The sequence below is a fragment of the Phyllobates terribilis genome, unplaced genomic scaffold (genome assembly GCF_046119375.1).
Source record: "Phyllobates terribilis strain yellow unplaced genomic scaffold, ASM4611937v1 Scaffold_2__4_contigs__length_985480577, whole genome shotgun sequence".
NCBI lineage: Eukaryota > Metazoa > Chordata > Amphibia > Anura > Dendrobatidae > Phyllobates > Phyllobates terribilis.
Window position 1 is genome coordinate 102,659,105 of NW_027362762.1, and position 19,106 is coordinate 102,678,210.

At 42.1% G+C, this 19,106-nt stretch overlaps 1 protein-coding gene across 4 annotated transcripts in view; it reads right to left on the minus strand.

The window, feature by feature from the left end:
• Window positions 1–408: 408 nt before the first annotated feature.
• ATP8A2 (ATPase phospholipid transporting 8A2) overlaps window positions 409–19,106 on the minus strand; it is a 999,149-nt gene continuing 980,451 nt past the window's right edge. For all 4 annotated transcript variants that reach the window (XM_073662455.1, XM_073662456.1, XM_073662454.1 and 1 more), the window contains 2 exons: window positions 11,677–11,768; window positions 409–7,501 (listed from right to left, as the gene is read on the minus strand). In XM_073662455.1, the coding sequence (XP_073518556.1) occupies window positions 7,404–7,501; window positions 11,677–11,768 (190 nt within the window). In that variant the 3' untranslated portion in view covers window positions 409–7,403. The remainder of the gene's footprint in view (window positions 7,502–11,676; window positions 11,769–19,106) is intronic.

Here is a 19,106-nt window from a genome sequence, read left to right on the forward strand (position 1 = left end):
TAATAAGGGCAGACCGCATGGCGAGGGGCCAGATTTTATAAATCCGGGGCAATGGAACTTAATGAAAAACTTGAATTCAATGATTAAGACATTGGATCCCAGTACTTTTCTCCACAATAGGTATCTGATGGAACATGGTAGAAATTTGTAAATTTCCCCCTGCAATTGCCCAGTAGTATCCATTCATGGACTGGCCAGATCTGTAACAGCGAGAGCTGACGTCTTTGACTTCGATGATGCCCAACAGAGGGGTTGTTATTAGAAGACAATACCATTATCTGTTTTGGCAATATGCCATGACATGTAAAATCCCATCAATTTGGAAAAAAATTTATGCAGATCAGTCAGTCGCCATATATTTTTCTATGTATTTCTACGTATGAAATTATCAAGAATACAGAGAATATCTTTAATTAAAAATCTAGATTTATTTTTGCATTTTCATATATCAGGTAAAGCTGAGCATTTTAATATCCAGTGGTTGTTCCTGGGAGAAGAATCGAGTTTGTGCAAAAGACAAAAAAAACACAGATCAAGGTCAGTGAATCTGATTAGTTAGATACACTGAGGCAGGAAGAATGTGGGGTCCTGACCTGGGAGGAACTCCAGGCTTATCATAAGTTTACTTTACTGTCCTAAAATGCTGATAAAGTGCGACCCTGTGTCACGCTGTCAATGACCAAGTGATAGGAGCCATATGCAGTTCTCATTGACTTCTGCCTCAGTGCCACATGCAAAATAGCTTAGTGCAAGGGAAAGAACATCACCGTTAGTGACCTCAATTAACGAAGAATTAAAGTGTCCCAATAAATCACATAACTAGAACAGCTGATCCACGTGGAAAAATTTCAATCTGTGGAATAATACACTTTCAAAAAGATCAGCCGAATATCAAGTCTAAAAGGAAAAAAGAAGTTAAAGGAGGTTGAGTCATCACAAAATTTTTCAGATTGGATCCACCATCATGATTAGCTGACCGTAACAGGTTCTCCAAGCAGTTGATTTTAGTTGGGAAAGCTGTGCACAAATGAATAGTAGTGATGAGCGAGCGTGCTCGGATAAGGTGATATTCGAGCATACTCGGGTGTTATCCGAGTTTCTTGGGCATGCTCTGCTAATATGTTTGACTCCCTGCGGCTGGATGTTTTGAGGCGGTAGTAAGATGCAACACCTGCAGAGATTGCCTGTTTGTTTTGGGGAGGAAAATAGGAAAAATATTTTTTTAATAAAATGGTGGTGCGTCATATAGTCTGCTTTTACGATAGCTTACCTGGGTGGCGGCGACGGTGGAGCGGGATCCCAGGAGGCAGGACGCTGGTGGAGGCAGGAGTGTAGCGATGGTGCGGGCACTAGGCTGGTAGTGGTGGTGGGGGGGTGTTTGGCGGTGCAGGGGCTCCGCGACATTTTGTGAAAGCCTGGAGCCCCTGCACTTTCCATGATTTTCAATGCGATGGAATTCAGGAAAATGGCTGCATGAGCACATTAAGATCTCGGAAGCTGAGATCTTGAAAAAGGAGATCTCTGTGTCGAGATCTCAATCTGAGCATGCGCCGGCTCCGGCGTCCATTTTCCCGAAATCGACTGCATTGAAAACCATGGAAAGTGCGGGGGCTCCGTGCTCTGCCAAACACCCCCTCCTACCAGCCTGGGACCCGCAGCATCGCTCCACTCCTGCCACCGCCGCCAGAAGCTTCCTGCATCACCGACACTGGGACCCCGCTCCGCCGCAGCCTGTAAGCTACATTTGGATTATAAGACACACCCCCATTTTACCTCTAAAAATTTTTTGGGAAAAGTGCATCTTATAATCCGAAAAATACGATATGTAAAAACTTTACCTGTGCCACCACACTAAAACGATTCCTGCAATGATATCACACATGCCTTACATGATGACATCATGATTACTATACATGATGCCAGAATGCTCATAGTCCATCATATTATCTATATGTAATTGCAGGATACTGTAGGTCTGAAATAAAGCAGTATTAAATAAACTGCCCAGACCCCCAACTACACAGTCAATATGGATGCCCATTTACAAAAGAAAACCACTGCAGAATGTTTTCAATGTCAAAAATCCAATTTTTAGCTAGTCCAGTTCATATCATCTTTCCGACCACTGCTGCTTTAGGCTGTCAGATTTATCCTTTAGCACATTGGAAATAATTGTACTATGACATAATTATAAATCAGATTATTATTATTAATAATTACTGTTTGCTTGCAAACATTTGGACCCCGGTACGCCGTCCCACAAGTTATGCCCAGTGACTTATCATAATTTTAGGCACCCTCATTTCCTTTCTGCTCACAAGAAACATCAGCAACTTCATAGGCAATTTTTTGTTTTTATTTTTGGAACGCTAATTACATTTTTGCAAAACCAATGTAAACCAAAATATATAGTCCATAAATAAATATAACACCACATGTCATAAATATAGAGGAAATGTCCATTGAGACTGCAGGTAACACAATGTGATAGGTCCAATAAGTCCGATGTGGAGACTGATAGGCACGTGTGGCCATTTATTGTCTCTGTTGGTTTTACGTTCTTTCTCTGTGATATCATTGAGCAAAAAGAGCCTTATAATTACTAAAAAAGTGTGAAGCGGAGATGTAGGTATTATTAAGAGCAGGCTGCCAAGTTTCCAATTAATTGCCAGCTCCAAGGTAATACATGATACATACAAGCTTTGTAGTCAAGCAATTGGCCAAAAACTGGTAGATTAATAGCACCAATACATATATTAAGTGCTGTATATATTATTGTAGAACACAAGTTCTTAAAATGTACTAATTATTGCCGGATAGATTCTAAAGACAAGCCCTGAAATACATTTTTCACCCAAATAAAGTGCTACTACCATGAAGCAACAATGTAAAGCAAGTTAATTAAGAGTTGAGTGGATCGATTTACGGGACTTTGGTCCATCGGTCAGGTCAGTGCTCTGTGACCTCTGGACCGGAGCTCTACCAATCTCTCACCCCCTGGGATCCCCGACGCGGCTTTTCATTAGTGTGACGTCATCTGTGTCTCATCAAGCCACGCCAGGGATCTTGCAAGGTAAAGAGATTCGCCAGTCTCCCGTACAGCGGCTAGGCACCTGGCCGATGGACTACTGTCCCGCAAACCAATTCGCCCATCTCTAAAGTTAATACATACAGTGTCAAAATTCAGTTCCTGGCAAATTGTGTGACAAGGGTACAATATGTAAGGATTTCTAGGAATGTATTCCACATCCGGCACAGTTTGCACGAATGACTATATGACACAAAAATAGGTTTCATAATATCGATAACTTGAATAGCCTCCACTCAACGGGACTAAATTCTACAGTATGCGAAAAAATGGCTGAACACTCTAAATATTCACCTTTAGTCAATTTAAACAATGAAAGCACAATTAGACAGACTGACATGTGTTCGTACCTGCAGTACCAAGCAGGGGTGTACAATTGAACCTACAAAACTATTAGACGTATGTGTCTCCATGATGCAGAGGAGCAGACATGAAATTATATGGATTTCCAAAAAATGGTATTCGTCACCATAGTGTGCAGACAAAGTGGCACCGGCCGAAAGATGAGTATATGCTGTTTTAATTTTACATGGGGCACTGTTGCATTAAAGAACGGGTTGTCTAAATAGTGGAAAACCCCTTTAAGCATAATTATCTGTATGGTCCACCAGAAAGTCAATCAAAGCACAGTTGGGTGTCATAGACGTAAATTGGATCTGTCTTTCTGCAATCAGGTAGGGGTCCAGTTTGCGTCAAAGAGGGCCCGGGATGAGTGGACTTTCAGGTACAGGGATTGACTTTTAAGCCTATTATTGACTAGCAAGGGGGAGACTGCAATTCCCTATGCCTTAACCTTGATGCCACCTTGTGAAGAGGCCAGATCCTGAAAGGGAACATGTCCTTAATTAAAGGTTCCTACCATGCCCCTATTACACAGTATGCCATCCCCAAATGGCATGTTTTTTTTTGTATGACAGGCTCATCGGGGAACTTTAAAAAAAAGGCATAGAATCATAAGAAAAGTCAGAAGGTAAGATGGATATAGTATGTACTCCTGACTTTCCATAAATTAGGAAAAATAGATGCCAGTGGGCATACTAACGTCAAAAGTGCAAGTGGTCTCATGCTATGGTCCTTTAAATGACAATGAGCCTAGCAAAGACCAGCAAAAAGATGCAAAAATTCATGCTATTCCTTTAGGCCTAAGGAAGGGGCAAAAGGAGTGGTAAGACAAATCCAATGTACCTCTATGGCGCTCATGCTACGCTTCTGTTGATTTCCTGATGGACCATGTGTAAACAGGAGAACTATGGCGGCCTATGCGCACTGAGTGATCTAATATACTGTACATTGCTCAGTCCACATCGTTTGCTTTGGTCTGCCTGTGTTAACAGGCATTGAAATGTCCACCGATCAGTAAATTTACCGATCACCGGTCGTATCATGTAAAAGGACCCTAAGACTGTTACTGTGGATTTTAGCCCCCTTGAATGATTACTGTATGTGAACTAGGGTAACTAATTTCATTTTTTTTGAAAATGCATGTAATTGGACGTTTACCCTTTTGTATCGTGGAGACACATGAGTCTACTGGTTTTGTATTCTACACACCCACTCGGTACTGTGGTTATGTATAATACATGTCTATCTGTCTGGTGGCTTCATTGTTTGGGGATCAATCCATGGATAGAGAATAATTTTCAATCTTGGTAAAAACCCATTAAATGGAGTCTATCGGTCATGGGTGATTACGTCAGACACTTCTGAACAGGGTTGTGGAGTCGGAGCCCATTTTAGTGGAGTCAGAGTCGGATTAAAATGGACCAACTCTGACTCCTAAAATATATTATAAATTGGGTACAGTAGTTCAATGCAGTTTGTGGGGAATATTTTTTCATAAGAATTTGGGAAAGTTATGAAATGTCCTATAAATGTCTGTCCTTCTTCTGATCTAAGGGTCTAGACTTTTAGCTGAGATGAATCTGTGCTGCAGTAAATTTATCACTTAAACATGAGCCATGTATGAGGGAGTCGGAGTCGTGGAGTCGATGACATGGAAACTGAGGAGTCAGAGTCGAAGGTTTAGCTTACCGACTCCACAGCCCTGCTTCTGACACTGGGTTGTACTCGAATCCACAATGTGAACATTGCCTATACTAAGGCCTCATTCAGACGTCCATGTTGCTCATACATATTCTGTGTTTTTCAAGGATAGAACATGTGGCCATTATAGTTTATGCTGCTCTGTTTTTCGTGGTCCATGCAAAAATCATGGACATATATCTATTTTTTTCCGGCAGCACCGATGAAAAGTGCCAATGAAAGTCTATGGGTCCAAGAAAAACACGTAGAGCACATGGATGGCATTCGTGTACTGTCCATGTTTAACATTGCAAAGGATAGGAGAAGCTTTATAATTTATTTCTTTATCCATCAAAAACATTGATGACACTGATGGTAAAAACGGACACACGGACCAGGCACTGATGATATTCATACCATTTTTTTGTGTACGTGAAAAACACTGACATCTGAATGAGGCCTAATGGTGCATTTACACTCTGCGATGTATAGCATTAAATGACCTCTGACTGGCAACATGTTTACACAGGCCGGCCCCGCTTCAAATGCGCATAGACCACCATTGAGTGAGCACGGACTGCCATTGTTCTTAGCAGCGCATGACATGTCCACACAGAACAATGTGATGCCAAGAACGATGATCTTTTGGGCAAACAAAAAGATTATTTCACCTGATGAATGAGCGTTTTCTCGTTCGACAGGTGATCGGCAGCCTGTTTACAGCCTGCGTGATTATCGTGAAACAAGTGTTCTTAGGGCTAATCGCACAGTTTAAATGCACCTTAGATTAGCTGTAAGGGTCTACAGTAAGTATACGGCTAAAAAAAAAATATCTAAACTTAAACTTGGAATAAAGAAGCTCAAAGATGGGTCCACACAGAATTCGTAAACATAAACTATTCTTTCTAAGTGGTTTTGCCGTAATGTAAGTGAATAGAAATGTGTAATGAGTTATAGTAGACTGTGTGGAGGTGTCTTATGCTCCTAGAAATGAATAAGATGCATATGTTCGGTTATTCACAGATTCACATGTCCAAAATTTACGGCCTGAGTAAGGACTATGATGTCCGGACCAACTGTGGGTCTCCTGACGCAAACTCATTAGCGTTGTAGGCATATATGAGGCAGCTGAGTTCTGGTCAGGAGATCTATTTCGTATTTGGGCAGATGTATGATTTAGCTAGTCCACATAAATATATCTTCTACTATAGCATTGTTCAAAAATGGTACCCATTTATGGCTAAATGTTCATAGGTGACAACCAGAACTCAGCATTCTTTTGCTTTCCACCTTTGAGATAGGCAATCAATCCATTCCCTCCTGGACTCCTGGATGTTGAGATCCAACAGTCGATTCTACTTTGCCCCAGACTGGTGCCTTTTGAGGGAAAGTCAGGAAACCCTGACACACATTAGATGGTTGAAATTAAAGAGTTTAGTTGACATTATTATTCTAATGTGTATGGCCTCCCTACAAGACATGTTGGCCAGCAGATGACATCTACAACTTTTGGCCCGTAGTTATCTAATATATATGGTCAACTTTAGGTCAATAAATCATGCCTCCATCTAATGGGGAAATGTGACACCAAAATGTAAAGTTTCAAGCTTTTCTGTTGAAGCAAACAAGATTTTACTGACTCAAAGGATTTCTTGTGATTTTCTTTTCATGCTTGATCAAGCTTAGTGTGTAATTTTTTCCCGTTTTCATCCTAGCACAGGAAACCTCCATTTAGTAATTTTGTTATATGGTCTGATCTTAGGATTGGTGGCCAAGTGGACCTATTTAGATGCAAGGATGGATGTTGGAAAGATGCTACAGATCATTCTTAAAACCTCTTTTAAATTCATATTTTTCATTTTTGCTACTAACACAAACCTTTCTCAATCCACAGTGTTCCCTTGAAGAATGGCCCCTAACTGCAGAATTCCATTGTGGTAGCTATGTAAAAACGTGGCTGCTAGACAGGCATGTAATTGCAGTAGAGAAAAAAAAGGTCGGAAGCAGTACACAGCAAAAGAATAATTTTTTTAACAGGTTGCGCCCTAGCAAAAAGTACATATATTAACCACCTAGCTCCCAGACAGACCTGTACTGCATAGTTTAATTGAAATCTCATGCAGGTCCTGCTGGTGGAACATAAAAATAAAAGTTAAGAAATTTATTGGCAAAGGCCACAGAAATGGATTTCCCAGTTTTTGGCTGCTGCGGCCAAACTTAGTGAAATATCTGTTAACAGTAGGAGTATTGTCCAAAGCTCATTATTTCTACCACCAGTCACTGAGGTCTTTTGTTATTCTATCCCACTTCTCTGTTTTGTTGTGTCATAGGATCGGACAACTTGAGACTGGGAAACAACGCCGTGTTCTTCTTGAGAAAATGCAAAGCCGTCTGAAAAAGAGAAAAAAAAAGGAAGTGAGAAAGGGTGGAAGAATATCTCAAGAATAGCAGATTGTAACAAAAGAAAGAAGCATATGATATGAGCGTCCCAGGAGGAAGACTGTGGAAGTAGCATTTGTATAAGTTGTATGGACTCTAGGGTAACAACTCATATTTCAGACATTGACTAAAAAAAGGTTGTCAACGACAAGTTTGCCGGCCATTTCGATGGGATATGCCACCAATTTCATATCTATTGACCTGGCAGATGAAGGCAGCTGTCAGGGAAATGAAAAAGCCAACAAGTGACCCAAGAGGTGTCTGGCAGCTTCTTATCATCTCTTGTACCATGGACCCAATGGGGAATATCGAGGATATAAAATCTGCAGATGGATGATCGCTTGATCAATGGTTCCTCAACCACATGAACTGATCGGAGTAAACTAGGGTTGGACTGGTAGATTGGTTGATTTTAACTTCTACAACTCTTTCTTTTCTAAATGAGATATGAGGTGGTATTATCTAGCAGCTGCTTATCTTCCACCCCCGCAGAAGCATGGGGGAGGGTCGGAGAAGAGAACATTGAGCAGCTATCTGATGTATATGACCAGCTTGGAGATGATTTCCATGACATTCTTTTTAGGGTTCAACCTGCTATCTGTTTTGGAATCCTATACTTCTCCCCCGGCCCTATTCCTGTCATTGCTCCATGATATGCCCCTTCATGTATACACTCTATAGAAAAACATACGTCTTCAGCTGTTAGTGACTGTCACACAAGACATGTCCAAGGTTCCCCAAACCATTCATTTCCAGCAATTCTTACAAGGATGTCTAAAGCCTCACAAAGATTCCACCATGTACAGTTTGGTGAATAGTATACCATATTAAAATTATATGAGGGTCCAATAAAATCTGTAGTAACAAGTAAATTTGGGATTATACATTATGATTTATAAATTATTAGGTAATTTACATATTTTACCAGGCAAAATATGACAGAAGCAAAAGCCTCATACAGGTATTCCCATACATGTATCACTATCCACATCACCAGTGATAACTACTCCTTTGGGCCTGCACTTATATTATGTATATGGCCAGTTTTGGGTCAAGAAATTATGCCTCATCATGGTAGATGATTGATGGGGGTCCCACCATTCACAAGAACAAGAGCCCCAAAGCCCACGGAGTAAATGGAGCGGACGAGTACAAACGCGACCATCACTACATTCCTTTTTGTGGATCAAAATAGGCGGCTAACTCAGTTTGCCCATAGAAAGGTGGATGAGCATAATCACCTCCGCTTCATTCACAAAAGGGACTTTGAGGTCCTTCTATCAACAAATTTGGAAGGTGCAGAACAGGACTAGTTGAGATTGAAGAGTAAATTTAAAGTTAAAGGGATTGTCCGGTCTTCTGACAAAAGTCTTCAGTCTCTTTATGTGATGCGCACGTTGTCAGGATTCACCGGTATTGCCAGTGAGAGCGAGTGGTCCCGTGACCACAAGTATGTGATTTGCATACATGCAGTCAAATGCCGACTAGAAGTGCTCAGCCTTTCTCATTTCCCTTGTATTGAGAGAAGCCAGGTACGTCTAGTCAGAATGTGACTGGAAGTATGCAAATCGTATACTTGCGGTTACGTGACCACCTGTTCTCACCAGCAATACTGGTGAATCATGACAGCATATGCACCGCATGCAGACAGGGTTCAGAAGTCTGCAGTCACATAAAGTAACTGTTCACTTTTATCAGAAGACCAAATGCCCCCACCGGTAAGGGAGAATAGTACATAGCTGTCACAAGAAATTCCATAAACAAAATAACTTGTTTTAAATATAACTCTGCTCTCCATAACACTTTAGATACTTTCTCCTGTTGTTTTCAGATCTGTATACAAGACCATCTCTTCTCTGACAATCTACTGTGTATGCAGGGTTTCTATTGTACCCCCACATCTGCTATCTGGAAACAGTTGGGAGGCCCGTAAACATACGCTTGTAGACGTGGGGGGAACTTCAGAAAGGGCTGAGCTAAACACGCATGTTCATAGGGCAGTTGGAAGAAAAAACTTTAATTTATGTTTGGTCAGTTTAAAGTAGGCAAACCCCGAGTCGGTAAGCAATAAAAAAGAGTGTATTATGTTTTAGTAAATACTAAGAATTGGTATTTCATGAGGAATATATATCCTAGCTGTGCCGCACCTCTGTTATTCCTCCTAGAAATATGTAACTAAATTGAAAACTGGATGTCACCATTCCCTACGTCAAAAGAGTGTGTCTGTACAGAGCCTGACATTATCCAGTGCTGTGTGGCGATACACCTGTCACGGCTGTGTCAGGTTTGACAGACAGTCACTCTGGATCCAGCTGTAGAAGGTCACTGCGCTTGGCCTTGCAGACATCTTCTTGATCCTTTCATCATCCCTCCCTCTCTAGGACCCATCGGTGATCTTCACCTTCTGCTGCTAATTAACACACCCTTGCTGGATCTTTAAATACACTCAGTTGCTCCAGGGAATCGCTGGTGATAGAGTACATTCCTCTGTTCAGGTCTGGAATTCTAGCAGTCGGCTAGATTCTTCTTGGAGTTCCTTTGTGGATTGTAGTCGTCATCTCTCTGGTGTCTTCTCAAAGCTAAGTGCATCCCCTTGTCTGTTTCCCTTGGTTGTCTTTAGTTGCAGTGGGGGCTGACTAGTGCACACCCCTTCCTCTCCCTATCTAGGGCCTATCGCTAGGGTCAGCCAGGGCTAAGGTATCCTGCTCGGCAATAGGTGCGGAACCTATTTAGGGATGATAGGGGAGTCAGGGTGTTGTAAGATCTACTTAGGGGTCTCCACTCTCCCTTTCCCTAGTTGCTGGGCTTCCCCACTTTTCCCATCACCGTACGTTGGGTCGTTCCCATACCCAGCATGACAACACCCTGCTGACAAGTGGAATGGTAACATCCAACTACCAGTTTATTTACATATTTTCAGGAGGAATAGCAGAGGAACAGTACACCGCTAAGGAAAGATGCTGCAGAATTATTATATTATGGGTAATGTATTTATTTACTATAATATATAGATAGATTGCTCAGCATAAATGAGTACACCCCCTTTGAAAATTAAGACTTTAAATAATATCTTACTGAACACAAGAACAATTTCTAAGTTTTTGACCAGACTGAGTTTCATAGAGCATTTTTTTAACATATAACATGAAAGTAAGGTTATATAATTTTCATTACAAAATCTTCAGCTTTACTCAAATTAGTTAATGCAAAAATTAGTGCACCCCAAATAAAAACTACTGCATCTTCTATTGTGGATGACCTCCATAATTTTTAAGCACCAAGTCATCTAGGTATGGTATGAACAAGTTGGCGACATATCGCAATGTCTATCTTTTTCCATTCTTCAAGGACAACCTCAGTTAGAGTCTGGATGCTGGATGGAGAGTGATACTCAACTTGTCTCTTCAGAATTCCCCAACGGTGTTTGATTGGGTTCAGATCAGGAGACACTTGGCCACTAAATCACTTTCACCCTTCAGAAATATATCAGATGTATGTTTTGTATTATGTTGAAAAAGTGCACATCTACCAAGTGCACGGAGTGACGGGAGCATCTTCTCTTTCTATACAAAGCAGTAGATCTGTGAATTCATGATACGATCAACGAATTGTAGGTCCTCGACACCAGCAGCTCTCATGCAGCCCCACATAAGGATACTGCCACCACCATGCTTCACTGTAGGCACCATGCATTTTTCTTTGGACTCCTCATCTTCGCGACACCATACAATTTTGAAGTCATCAGTTCCAAAAACATTTATCTTGGTCTCATCACTCGGAGTACAGAATCCCTTCATCAGTAGAATGATCCAAGGATTGATATTTGCAGGTAGTTAGCATCATTTTAGGGTGAAATGCTCATTGATTCACCTGTATCTAGTATTACCCGTGCAGAATAGGAAGCAGAATGCATTTATCTGTTATCAAGCACAAGATAACAGCCATTACCTTTCTAACAAAGCTTACCTTTAGCCTGAGGCCAGATAGAGATCACAATGCAAATTCAAGCCTCCCAGCTAAAAGCTTCCTCTGGTATCAACTCTACCTGATGTGCAGTTTAATTAAAATCAAATCCCCACCTGCCTACAGGAAGCAGCCGGCCGTATTATTTACGCTCACATACTTACATGATACACTTTGCTGGACGGAATTAGCACGAAACAAGCTTGGAGGGGTTTTTCTGCCAAGTCTCTTCAACAAGTGGTCACGTTCATTCAGGCTGCAATGAGATCAAATAAACATTACTTTCAATGCATGTCAGCCCGGCCGGAAACAGCTGCCGCTTCACATTTGAAACAGTCTCTTCTTACCAGACGACAAGCTTTTTGGCAAACAAGTGGAGCACTTTTCTTATCAATGATGAAGAAAACTAATGCTAGAACTAAAGAAGGAGCTTCTGCATCAGTGACTGCTGTGAACTTGGCTTAAATTTACATGGTAGTTCATTAAACGGTTATTTCCAAAATATGAAGTTATCCGCTATCCATACGAAATGGAATAACTTACTGATGCGCATGCTCAACCTCCGCTCCATTCATTGTCTATGGGGCTACTGAAGAAAGCTGTCTCATAAATAATGCATGAAGCAGAGGTTGAGCATGGGAACTTCTGCTCCATTGAAACCAAGGCTAAGCAGGGCTCGGTCCTCATGGTCCAGAGCCCTGATCTCGTGATAGCTGGGGGACTCAGCAGTCGGACCCCCAGCGGTCAGTCAGTTATCCTGTGGATAGGGAATAACTTCATATTTTGGGAAAAACCTTTTAAGTTCTGCAGTAAAATACTGTAAGCACATTGACATCTAGCGCAATTATACATGCCAACCTTTGTGTTTTGCTGTAAATACAGCTATCCACTAACTATGTCTGTTGAAGGTGGTGCCACAGAGGACCTGGCACCTGAGATGTCAAAATACCACTAAACTTAATAGTAATTATATTGCCATATTAAATAGACGTTGTATAGTAGTGCTGTTACATCACAGTATATAATATGCAATTGTAATAATAACTTGATGAGCCATATGCAGTCAGCATTAACCATCAGGGTTGTCATGAGAAGACTGTTAGGTAAAGTATGTTTCAAACTATTCCGAACTGTAACACCAATTGCCGGCGCCCCCGCATGGGTCCCCTTCTTCCTCCATGCGGGGACGCCGACATACTCACTGCCTCAACCACAGCGTCCCCGTAGTCATCTGCACGCCTCACAGGTTCCCAGCAGCGAGTCTACTGCACGTGCGCTCCCCTGTTCTTAAAGGGGCAGAACGTGCAACTGCAAAGCAACCAATAGCTGTGAGGCATCTTGCATAAAAGGCACACTCTCCATTAGGGAGGTGCCTGAGCAACCTTTGTAGTTTCCCTACATTTGAGTGTGTAACTGTATGTTGCCAGGTCCCCTGTCCTTAGTCGTTTATAGTTATTTCCTTATCCTGTGCCATCCCTGTAGTCTTGTGTAGTGTGTACGTGACCCTGAAGCTGCTCCGGCCATACCTGATCCCTGAAGCCACGTCGGCGGTACCTGATCCTGTTTCCGAGACCTCTGCGTCTGAACGAGGACCAATCCATGAATTTCACATTGTCTGGACTGTCTATCAATCTCCAAATCCTGCCTGTCGGTATCTCAGGTCCCGTGTCCCCATTCAACAAATCCGACCCTTGGGGTTGGCTGCTGCGGTACTGGGGACCGCGTAGCAGTGGTGCCTGGTGGATACATGCAGCTCAGACCTGACTCCATCATCAGGAGCTCCAGTGAACACCAGGTAGCCGCTTAGCTTGCGCTAGGCAAGCCCGGCCCCGTGGCACAGTGAGTCTACAAACGGTGTGCACCACCTGCGAGAATTTCATAAACTATTAAAGAAAAAAAAATCAGACAGTCCTTTGCAAGATGTCCAAATAAAACCCTGGGTGATTGCTTTGAAGGTGTAAGGCTATGTTCACATTAAATGGAAACGCTCACAACTTCCTGTCTGAATTCTCAAAGAAAATTTGTGGCAGATTTTCCCCAATGAGTCTCCATAAATTGATATTTGGGTGTTATTGGTTGGGGGTGTATCCTTTACCATTCTGACAGTGACCTATCAGTGCTGCCATAGCCAGATTGTGCAGGGCACACTCCTTTGACAAGAGGAATGGTAACACCCAGATGTCAATTTATTCATAAACTTCTAAGAGGAATAACAGAAGGCCCAACACACCATTGATATTTCAAAGGGGGAAAGGGAACATTTTCTAAAGGGCCAACAGGTCCTCTTTCATGAAGGTATATGGGGTGAGGCTCTGCAAATTTCCTGCAAAGACAGAATTACACTATACAATTGTGATAGCCTACAGCCACCACTAAAGGCCCCCATACAGATTAGACTACAGTAAACCGAACCTCAGAAGGATCAGCCAACAGTCTACTTCTGTAGGGACCTCCAGATTCTGCCCGACACCTGATAACGGGGGAGAGAAGGATCTGATACATCGTATTTCCACCAATCCTTGTGTTCTCAGGGAAATAAGTCTGAATAATCGTTTGGCCAAAATTGTTTGATGTGTATGGGGGCTTAAGAATGGAAAACTGCATACTGCTATAAATTGAGTGCAATATTAGGACATTAGTCTTTTTATACGGAAAGAGATCTTAAAGGATCTCTATGATTTCCCCTATGAAAAATTCCCAGGTTACGTTTTGTCTGATCTTATGTTACTCACAGATCAGCAGTGCAGTCTATGAAAATAACATTTGTATGTTTTAATTCTGTCCGGCTGTAAACCATTAACCTGGCAGTAATTTAATGCCAATACCCAGCTTTAGGCATAGTGGCAGCCACATATGATCAAGAGCCATGCCGGCATGTGCTCAGCTCAGTTGAAAGTCGGAGTGGTATTAGGCCACTGCTTCAAGGAACTGTACCCATAGGCTCCCATCATATTATCTTCATTTTACAAATATTTGGTCGAAAAGCCATTATACAAAAGAAATGAGAAGTTGTTGGGGTCCTTTTTGTTTCCTCACAACCCTTTCTTCCTGTAACCATTTCTTCACTACTAAAATTCAAGTAGGGCCTGGATGCCTTTCCTTATAAATATAATAACACAGGTTACGGGCACTAGATTCTCTGATGGAACATTGATCCAGGGAACTAGACTGATTGCCGTATGGAGTCGATAAGGAATTCTTCCTCTAATGGCTATTAATGTCTGCCCCATGGGGTTTTTGCCTTCCTATTGAGTCAACATGTTAGGCTATATGTTGAACTCGATGGACTTAAAGGGGTTTTCCCACAAACAAAAGTTCATTTTAAACAATAGGTCTTGGAATAATAATAAGTTCCACATTTGGATGTGTTTAAAAAATGTTTTCCTGTGCTGAGATAATCTTATAAATGTGCCCCTGCTGTGTACTGTGTAATGGCTGTGTCTGACCGTACAGGAACATGGTCTGATCATACCACAGCTCCTGGGCAGGGGAGGAAGCAAAAGAGTATACAGACAGGACAGCAGGGGATCACAGCTGATTCTTTCTTTTAGGTAAAACTTTGTTTAAAAAAAAGACAGCGAAAAGTTTTATCTCACAAAAAGAATCATCTGTGATCCCCTCCTGTAATGTCTGTATACTCTTTTGCTTTCTCCCCTGCCCAGGAGATGTGGTATGATCAGACCATGTTCCTGTACGATCAGACACAGCCATTACACAGTACACAGCAGGGGCACATTTATAAGATTATCTCAGCACAGGAACATTTTATTAAATACATCCAATTTTGGAACTGATTTTTACTCCTAGATCTATTGATTAAAATGTACTTTGTTCATGGGAAAAGCCCTTTAAGTATACCTTCAGCCTTAAAAATTCTGAAACTATGTAAAGTGACACTGTCTGTGGTCATCTGATAGCTTTAAACATGGCTTTCACAGTCAGGCTTTGCACTAGCTATTCAGATGATCAGGTCCCAGGGGAGCACTAGCCTTCACCCTGAAACTTCTGTACAGGGATGTGGACTTACACAGAAACCCTGAGTTGAGTCCTCGGAGAAGTCGCTGGCTGGTCAAAAGATTTGTCAGTCAATGGGCTGAGGTCAGAACGAGAATAAGATAGGCAGAACTAGGGCTGAGCAACGGGCATGAACCAGAGGTAGTATAGACTGTGAGCTGGGAGTTATAGTGGGGTGTGGTGCTGTATGATTGGTCACAGCAAGGAGCTAATTACTTCAGCTGCACAGCACACATACCCATACTGCTAGACTGGTGGGCACCACAGGTCCCAGCTACACCAGTCTCTGTGGCTGAACTACTCTCAGAATGAACATTTTGGCATTTGGTGACAAAAGCAAATGTCAGAGGAATAGGTCCAGGAGGAGGAGTGACACCTTCTTTCCTTCATACATGTACAGTACTATTATTTTTTTTTCCTGACTTTGCTTTACTAGAGTGATATATATTGAAACATGTAAATAATCAAAGCCGGTATGTTATCTAGTTACTAAAATAAATCTTATCTTAAGGAAATCAAGGAATAATGTATCACCTGTGGCGCCAGGTAGAGCTTAATGTATAACTGATACTGATTTATAGGGAGACTGTCCGCTTAAATGTATGATCTGCTCCGGGCAGTAAAATGAATATCAGCAGATATCATATTCTATATAGGAATAATAATACTCCATATATTCTCCAGCTATAGATGACAATCAGCAGACCTCGGGCCGTAGTGACATTCAGCTTTTAATGTGTTTCATTTCCTGCTCTTCCTTTGTCTAGAAGCTGCGTATATTTACTGCAGTCATAAGGGAAGATGATTGGGGTTAACGAGATTTATCTGGCATTGGGGTATATGTTGCAGATATTCAGTGTGTGTATAATAATGTTATGATCTGCAACAAGTACTAAGGAAAGATAGGGGAAAGCTATCCCTACAGTAAGACTAAGCTGAATCCCTACGATGTAGCGGGCTGCCTGTTCCTAGTGAACAGACCTGCCTTAGTCCTCAGCTAGTCTGAACGAAGACCTATAGCATAAGGGGAGGGGTCCCTAAAAGAACTAAGGACTGGAACAAAAATGGGACACCTCCTGAACAGAGAAGTTGTTGCAGAACACAAAAAGACAAACTGACAAAAATGTACTAGCGGTCCCAGAAGGACCAAGCGAACTGACAGAGAAAGGCACAGAAGCACCTGGCTAGAGAAACAGTCAAACACTGAAGTCCAGCACAGCCAAAAGGGCGGAGCTGGAATATAAAGGCAGATGGTCACGTGACCGCAAAACATAAGATGGAAAAAACAAACAGGAGGGTTCTAACAAATAACATCAGTAGCGTTATTGTTACATTCTGCGGGAACCGTACCAGTCAGAAGTCCTTTACATGATCTGCGTTTATAGATAGGCACCCCAAACATCCTTCTGGTATTCTACAAAAAACTGATATTCTCCAACCCTACTTTTTAGCACCATATAAACTACTTAAATATTTCATTAGACATTGAATTTTTATTGCCAGAGACTTTGTTATAGGGGATGTAGGAGTTGAGGTTGACCCAGAAATGCCCCCATACACATTAGATAGCTGATGGCCAATGGATCATTCAGTCGTCAGATATCTCTACCGACTCCCCCATACACAGGAACACTCAGGTCGGCCATGTGCTCATGCTTAAGTTGGCCATACACATTAGAGTTATGTCGGCCGAAGCCGCCGATATCGACAGGTTCGTCCTATTGTCTAATGTGTAAGGGGACACCGGCCAAATGATGGTCTGGAGTGATGTTGATCAGGCGTGTCTGATTTTGTACTGCCAATCATATTTTTCTTCTTGAGATTAGCTGCCGGCCGAAGTGTTAGTCAGCGGCTTCTTCATAGAGAACACAGGAGTGCTCGGCCGAATGTGTATGGGAGAGTCAGCTGAGATGACTGTCGGCCAAACAATCTTTTGGCTGACAGCCATATTACATGTATGGTCAACCCCAGTCCATGAGAAATCTGCTGCCAGACTCCTCTAGCAGAGACTTATCTCTCGGATAACCAAAGTATCGGCAGTTGGAAGTCCAACAGACTGGGTTCTTCTCTCCTGGACATCATCTGTCGTTAGAGAGCTGGGAGTCTAATGTGTATGAGAGCCTTAAACAAGCCCAATGGTCCCTCTACCAGGTTGGCAGACAATATGATAAACACCACACACCAAATGTGAAGTCCTGATGCAGATTTTTCATTGGATGAAGAACCCTTCTCCTACCAATAACAGCACCAAGTACAACACTTTGTTCACACAGGGTGAATACGCTTTGGGTTTCTGCCCAGAAGATCACAAGTATATTACAGTACTAATAATTTGAACTGATGAATCTATTAGTTGCCAATTTCACTGCAGGTTGGATAGGTCCCTTTTGGATCTATCCCACTAGAAAGAGAAGAAATTCGAACTGCACCTGACGAAACAGAGGAATGGAAGCATGTGACCCAGAGAAGCAGGAGGATCGAGAGGCAGTCAGCACCCATACTGCTCAGGAACCAGTACCAGGCTCTCACGCAGGAGAACCATGAAGAAATACAGCAAAATAAGACTTTGCCAGCAATGAATAACCTTGTAAGCCCTCAGAATCCTCCTGGATGGAGAAAGAAGAATGTTGTGAAGAAAAAACGGAGAGTGGTGGTCATGGGGGATTCCCTGTTAAGAGGAACAGAGGCCGCTATCTGCAGACCAGACATAACCTCAAGAGAAATGTGCTGTCTTCCAGGAGCAAAAATTAAAGATGTGTCTGACAGGATATCAAGACTCTTCAGACCTACAGATCACTACCCATTCCTGCTAATACATGTGGGGACAAATGACACCGCAAGAAAGGACCTGGAAACCATCTGCAGTGACTTTGAAGACTTAGGCAAGAAAGTGAAAGAATTGGGAGCGCAGGTGGTCTTCTCATCCATCCTCCCAGTGGATGGCCATGGAACAATGAGGTGGAATAAGATTCTACAGGTGAACAACTGACTACGTCGATGGTGCCGTCAACAAGGATTTGGATTTCTGGATCACGGAATGAATTACCTATACGATGGACTACTTGCTAGAGATGGGGTGCACCTTACGAAGACTGGAAAACATGTATTTGGAAGTCGCCTTGCTACACTCATCAGAAGAGCTTTAAACTAGAACAATGTGGGAAGGGAAGCAAAAGGCCAGAAAAAGCTATGCAGCTGACAAATACTATTGAGATCTCTGCTACTGGAAGTGGAAAAGAAGAACAAAGACAAAAAAATCTAAATAATAAAAATATGGGATGAAGAGAAACCAATCACAAACTAAAATGTTTTTATACAAATGCACAAAGCATGGGCAACAAACAGGGAGAATTGGAACTACTAATGCAGGAAAAGGAATATGATGTCATTGGAATCACTGAAACTTGGTGGGACGATACACATGATTGGAATAAAAGGCTAAAAGGATACAACTTATTTGCAAGAAACAGACTTGATAAACGAGGAGGAGGTGTTGCATTGTATGTTAGAAAAGCGTATATCTGCACAGAGATTGAAGCTTCAGAGACTGGGAGTTCTGTGGAAACTGTTTGGGTAAGAA